Here is a 7,072-nt window from a genome sequence, read left to right on the forward strand (position 1 = left end):
GCCCGCGCGCACGCGCGACAGACTGGCACATTCACCGGCCCGTGCGCGGTGGGTGGGGAGTGCCACGCGCCGCCCCGCCATTCGTCGCCGGAAACGGCGGGCCTCGGCCCCGCCCACTGCGGGGTGAGGCGTTAACGTCTAACGACTTCGCGCGAGATCGGAGGGTCGACGTTGTTGGCAAAGGGCTTAATAGGGGTCTGGAGTGAGCAATGTGGACTTGGAGTGAAGGCGAGAACTGGATATTCGTCCCTCAAGTCTTAGGTTTTAGTCATGAGGTTGGTCCTGGCTTCATTTTAGGTCCTTCCTACACTCCCCATTTGACATAGAGGAAACTAAACCCCAAGAAAGGATTTACTGGTCTCAAGTCACACAGTGGCACAGTCAGGACTAGAGAACTAATCTAAATCCGAGATCAGTGCCTTCTCTGCGACAGCAGCCTGAAAAACCTGGACACTAGTAGGAAAAACCTGGAGAAACCTAGAGAGAAAACAAGCCTTGATATCTTTGACATGTATTTGCAGTGAACAAACGGATTTTATTTTACCGATGGGGATTAACTGCCTCTGAATTAACTTTATACAAAACTGAAAACCTTTTGACAATACTAAGCGTTAATTCCTAGCATATACCTTTTCTAATTTCACCTGTGTTAGCTGGTTGGCTTTCTTTACAGAGCCATTTTTCTCTTCATAATCTCTTCAATCCAGCTACCCTTAACTGGGGAACAAGAAACCAAGCTGAGATGTAGATGCGGGGGCACTTCGCAAACCACTTGAGGAAGTCTAGCACACGAGCCTTGTAACCTGAACATCAAACTTGTTTCTTAGCAAAATTACAAATTGCTACATGTCATGGAGTTTAGGGATTGCTGAAACCACAAATGTTAAATCTTGCCATAGGCCTTCTGCATAATTATGGATTGGTCTAAAGTGAAAGACTATGTTTCTGTAAACATAGCCTTCAATACTATGAACAAAAGGAATGTTCAACTAATAATTGTGAGAAAATGCATCTCTGGATCTGTGCTTTTTTTCTAAATCATTTTGTCCTACTCCCTCACACCCATCCCCAATTCTACCATCTTAAAAGTTCATAGTCCTACAACAGGGCATAATGTGTATAGGAACACAGAGTGGATATGGTTAAGTATGTCACACACACAAAACTGGGACAACAGGAACAAATGTTAATATGTTGTGAAGAGCAAAGAGATGAAGTAAACTTTTTAGCTCAAGACTTATAACATTGAAATAGTTTAAGGGGTGATTATAAATTGATCAAGAGACATTGGAGTCAGAGAATGAGTGTTCAGGGTAGAAGGGAAAAATGAAAGAGGGAACAGGAGGCATGTTTCTGCCATTGTTAGCCACATGACCGTGGCCAACCCAACTTAAAAGTTGTTCTTCATTAGTAATGAGGACAAAAATGCATTGATAGTGCAGGGAATTTTGGGAGGATCAGATGATACAACAGTACTACAGAAATGACGCATTTCTAAGTTTAGCTTGAGGTATTTGGCAGGTTTTGAAAACACTGGAGACAGCTTTGAACATATTTAGCACATGTATACCTATGTATCTACCTCCTAACTGAAACTAGTTGAAAAGCTTTTTAAATTTGTATACTCTGGAGAGAGGTCTGTTTCTTTAGTCAATTACTTTATAGACGTTTTGAATCAAGTGGTGGAAGAGTATAGTCACGTTACCCCAGAAGAGGGCACCATTACCCAAGAAATGGAAGTTTGTTACTGCTATAAGGAATGTTACTAAGGTTTTAAATGGGATTTGTTAGAGGCCAGCAAAGTAGTTTCTGATACCCCCATTCTTATTTCATGACTTTCATGTCTCTCTTTCCCACTCCTTTAGGCACTGGTCTGCCTTCCCCATTCCCCAAAAGCCTTCTCAGGTTAGGTATAGAATGGGTTCTCAAAAAGTAGTGGTTCCCAAGCTTTTCACTACTACAGCTCTTTCTACTGTTTTTATGTCATGGATCTGACATTTGAAACATTTTGTCTGCTAAACTGCATTTATTAATAATTGATTCAAAATCATTCTTCTAATCTATAAATAAGATACAAATACAGTTTTACAATGTCACACCAGCATGTGATAGTTTTGCATTACTGAGGTGGTGTAATTTCAGCCACTGGCAAAGAAAAGTTTTAGTTAGCAAGGAGCAAAGCAGAGGAATTTCTATTAGGATTTTCAATATATTGAAAATAGCTCACAGAAGCCAGCTACTCTCTGAGGATTCCTAGGGGTTTGAGATCCCAGATGAGAGGGTGATCAGAGTCTCACAGTATAAATGTCTACAATAAGCCCATGCTTTGCATATTTTGTTCCTATTGATAGCATACAATATTAGCTGAAAATTTGTTAGCCAAAGAAATAATACCTTCCCCAGGCATATCTAGATTTTGATGATACTTTCTCTAATCTTCACCTAAAGGATTGAATCTCTAAATGGAAGAGCTCCAGAAAACCTGGCAAAAAACAGGGGACCTGTATAGTAGGCCACGTATTTACCTATCAGACAAGTTTTGTGAATATATAAAAACACACATAACAATATTAGGGGCCTGCTGCATTGGGCATTTCGATAGATTATCCTCAAATCTTGTAACAATATGTAAGGTATCATTACTATCTTCCTTTTACAGATGAGAAAACTGAATCAGAGAAGTTTGATAACTTTCTCCATTACACAGCTACTAAGGATTGGAACTGGGATTCAAACTTGTTTTTCTCCTAAGCTCTGGTCATCATGCTTAGGAGTTTTCTCATTAGAGAATAGACTACCATTGGGAAGAAAAATAAAGAACTAAAATTTCCACACACAAAAAATACTGGAGGAAAATGCAAGTCACCTATTTTAGAGAATAACCTCCCAAAGAACAATACCCATCTTTAATTTCTGTAGTCATGTTTTATTTAGAACGGAAGTTTATTGGTTTCATAATAGGCTCCACCTTAATACATTTAGAGAATGTCATAATGCATCCAGTAGCAAAATTAGATGGCTTTCATTGGTCCCTAGATATGGCTAGAGCCACAAGACTTTGGATTCCTTTCTGCTAAGAAACTTGTCCGGGTCCAAATTCGAAGACAGAACAGAGTTGCTAGTGCTCCTCCTTCCAAGGATTGGCAGGGATAGGTGCAGAAATAGAGAACTAGACGCAATGCTCAGGAATCTTATGTCAATCCAGTATTTTGCAAGATCCTCACTGAATCTTTTTTTTTTTTTTTTTTGAGATGTATTTGACAGGTAACACTCACTGAATCTTATAAGCACAAAACAGTACCATTGGAAGGAATCTTCAAAATCGTCTATATTTCAGCCATCCTGATAAAACTAAGTACTGGAAATACCTCTGCAACATAGTAGTCAAGGGATCACCAAGCCTCTGCTTGAATGCCCTAAATAATGGGAAATTCATTTGTTTACAAAGCTATTTCATCTACAGATAGGTTTGACTAATGCAACATTCTTCATACTGAAATCTTTCTTGTAACTTTGATTCGCTGATGCTAATTCGAAGCTATAAGATCACCTAAAGCAATGCCTCCCCCAAAAGGTGTTTCTCCCCAGATTACCCTTTTCGGTACTTTGTCCAGTTTTGAATGCCCTTGTGAACAGAGCTAATCATTTTGGAATGCCATAATAGGTTGGTCAAGGCCAATGAAAACCATAGTCAGAACTGATCTTATCTGATCTCCTCTCCTCTGCACTCCCACAGGGCCTGGAGGCAAGCTCTCCACTGTGCTGAGCTTCATCTGGCGGTCACTGTCAGCAGAACAGTGAGAGCTGGAAAGAGACACTCTCCAATGATTCAATCATCATTGAGATCTAAGGCCTTGACAATCCTTAGAAACCTCTTAGAAGAAACATCCCTTCAACCATAAGTCAGCATTAGCATCTACCTAAAACCTGTCTTGATTATTCCACTACTTGGTCTAAAAAGGCCTACCATAAAAATTCTGGCAAAGCCATGAAGGGTCTTATCATGAATGGAAATGGATCAAATGGTTTCTCTTCTCTAGATCTCTAATTCAGAACCTCCCTTTACTTCACTGATAAGCCATTTCCAGCCATTCTTCTTTTATCTCTGTGCCATCTGAGAACATCCTGACTTCTCACAGCCATGCTATAGAGAGAGCTTCAAATGTGGGGAGGCACCAGAGAAACAGTTGAGCCAGAGCCTACTGTCACAGGTATTTTAGACATTGCCAGTCAGTGACAATGTAGAGCCATTATTTCATGTTCAAGCTGGTTGCAGAGAAGATCCTTGACATCAGTGACTGGATGGAAGGAATTCTTGTTGCAGAGCACCCAACACATCGACATATATTTTTTTCTGATAATGGTAAAAGACTTCAGTTGTAAACAAAGTATCTATGTAACCCTAAAACACTATTTTCTGAATTTTTGTGTTGAAATCTAGTGAGATCCACTTATAATAACTCAGTATTAATGCGAGTAGAGAAATTCACTGCTGGGTAGTAAATTAACATCCTACATATTTGAGAAGGTAATGTCTGAAAATGCAAGCTAATTATATTCAATTGGAAGAGGACCATGATTTCCATGTTTTTTTTTTTCTTACTGCAAACAATCTATATAGTCCCAATAAATTCATAGTAAAATAAGCTTTAAAAAAGCTTTAAAATGTCAAAAAAGGAAAAAAGCCAGTAACTAGAACAAAATAAGTAATGAGATTAATAGCATGTTTGGCTTTAGAGAATTCTTATATACTCAGTTGATTAAAACATCCTATATGATATTGTACATTTTTACCAAAAGTTCCCAAAAGAAATATAAGAATTAAACATTTATGACTGGATTTAGCTGTAGTAAGGAATTAGATGTAAGTGTTTGATTGCTCTTTGTGCCTTCAAAATTCTGTAGAAAATTCTGTCTTCTTTTTAGTTCATCCAGAATGACTGAATTATTGGATGCAAGACTCTGTGTCCTAAAGATATTAAAAATAACAGAATTATTACCTTCAAAAGGGGCCTGGATTTCTAATCAAGGCATTATACCACCTTTCATTTCTTTGAAGCAATATAACATTTACTAACACTAAGATGCATTTATCAAATACGTCGACCTTTAAAAATCTAAAGTGCTCTTTACATTTTAAATGCTTCACAATAGCACAATATAAAGTTCACATTTTCTGAACATCTGTTCTCAGATCCAGTATCAAATATTTTCTAGTTAGAAAAAAAGTCACTGTAAAACTCTTCCACACAACTGAAGTGACCAATATCATCTTGTGTAATTTATTTCTTTTTTGAGAAGTCATACCAACTACAATATTTTTCATATTGACAATGTTCCTTTCCTAAGAGCTGTAAGCTATGTTAGTCCCTTATCGAATACATCTATCTGCCTTGCTTCAGCCAAGTCACATTACTGTTTGGGCATTTTGCTTTTGACATTCCCCCTTTTCCACATTGCTTCTTCTCCATCACATATTCATTACATTAGGATATGTCTCATAAATGTGTCCTCCAATAAGTCTTCCCCCACACAACATAGCCCACCCAGCACTCTTAATTCCACATCTTTTGGCAGTTATAAAGAGTTTATGCTTTGTTCTTGAGTCCAATTTGTCTGTTGGTCTCAACTAAATTGCAAGCTTCCTACAAGTAGCAACATCTTGTTCATTTCTAGCCCCTTAATCTTTATATTAACAATATGGCACATAGTTGATGTTCAAATGCTATCTTCCCTCCCTCTTCCTCTACAAGTCTTTAATCCTTTTCCCATTTGCCCCAAGAATACTTGCTGGTGGCACCTGCAGCATTTATCCCAAGATAACTCGCAGATTACAGTCCTAACCTTATCCCCAAAGTTTGTCATAAAATATCTTCCTTTTATTATTTTTGCATCACTCTAGTATATACTGATAGTCTTTGGAAACAAATGACATCATTCTATTTATAGCATTGTTTTTAGTAGTTTGATTCCTAAAAACGTCAAATCCTAGAAAATGTAGCATTTCTACATGTGATGCCAAATGAACACTGGCAGCGAGCTGCACTTTTTTTCCCCTAAACTGGAATTAATGATATTAGTTACAAGTCAAGAAAATCATAAGCGATTTATAAGAAATCAAATTTCTCAAGATTTTGCTCATTTAAATTCTCAATTGCATGTCAAGAAATAATTTCCCTTATCTGTTTTGGGTTTGTTTTTGTTTTGCTTTTTCCAGAGAGAGAGAAAGGCAACCCCCAGCTTATTGATTTACACCACCATTATTTACTTTGGAGACAACGTGCTTTGATACTTTAAAGACTTAATATGAATCAAACTATTGTTTCAAGCAGAGAAGATCTGTTCCTGAATGAAGAAAGGTATTCTAAAAACAGACTTCTGAGTAGTTAGCCTAAATTATAAATTATCAGAAATGTCTGCAAATATTTATATGTAAAAACAATCACTGGATATTTATTATAGACAAAAATGGGAATAATCTAAATGACAAAGGAAGGAAAATAATGGTTTGATAAATAATAAGGTCCACATAATGGAATACTAAACAACTATTAAAAAGAATGAGTTGGGTCTGTATGTATTGATTGCAGGATATCCATGATATGGTAGGTGAAAAAAGCCACAGCTCTATATGATTTGTTGTCAAAATATATTTATAAATGCACAAAAAAAATGTCTGAAAGACTATATTCCAAATTGTCCACAGTGTCTAGGTCACCTCTATGGAATGAGAGTGGGAAAGGTTGGAGAATGAAAACTTCGTTTTACTTTTTACATTCTTGTATTACTTTTCAAAAAGAGGTACACAATAATTTTATATAATAAAAAAAATCTAATAAATATATATGCTAAATTTTATAGCTGAAAAAAGCAACATGCAAAATAGCAACTACAATATGATTTCAATAGATAAAAATATTTAGATCAGTATGTTCAGCCTAAAGTATTATAAATATACCAAATAAATACAAAAGGATTTTTAAAAATATCTAAATAGGGTGACTATAATACACAGACACACGCGCGCGCACACACACACACACATCTATATAATTTTTTCTTTTTTTTTTTA

At 36.8% G+C, this 7,072-nt stretch overlaps 1 protein-coding gene across 1 annotated transcript in view; it reads right to left on the reverse strand.

Annotated features, from left to right (window-relative positions):
* Positions 1-2,905: 2,905 nt before the first annotated feature.
* The window catches only part of STOX1 (storkhead box 1), a 38,620-nt gene continuing 34,453 nt past the window's right edge, over positions 2,906-7,072 (reverse strand). The window contains exon 4 of the mRNA XM_006915568.3: positions 2,906-4,969. Within this exon, the coding sequence (XP_006915630.1) occupies positions 4,822-4,969 (148 nt within the window). The 3' untranslated portion in view covers positions 2,906-4,821. The remainder of the gene's footprint in view (positions 4,970-7,072) is intronic.

The sequence above is a fragment of the Pteropus alecto genome, unplaced genomic scaffold, assembly GCF_000325575.1.
Source record: "Pteropus alecto unplaced genomic scaffold, ASM32557v1 scaffold155, whole genome shotgun sequence".
NCBI classification, from domain to species: domain Eukaryota; kingdom Metazoa; phylum Chordata; class Mammalia; order Chiroptera; family Pteropodidae; genus Pteropus; species Pteropus alecto.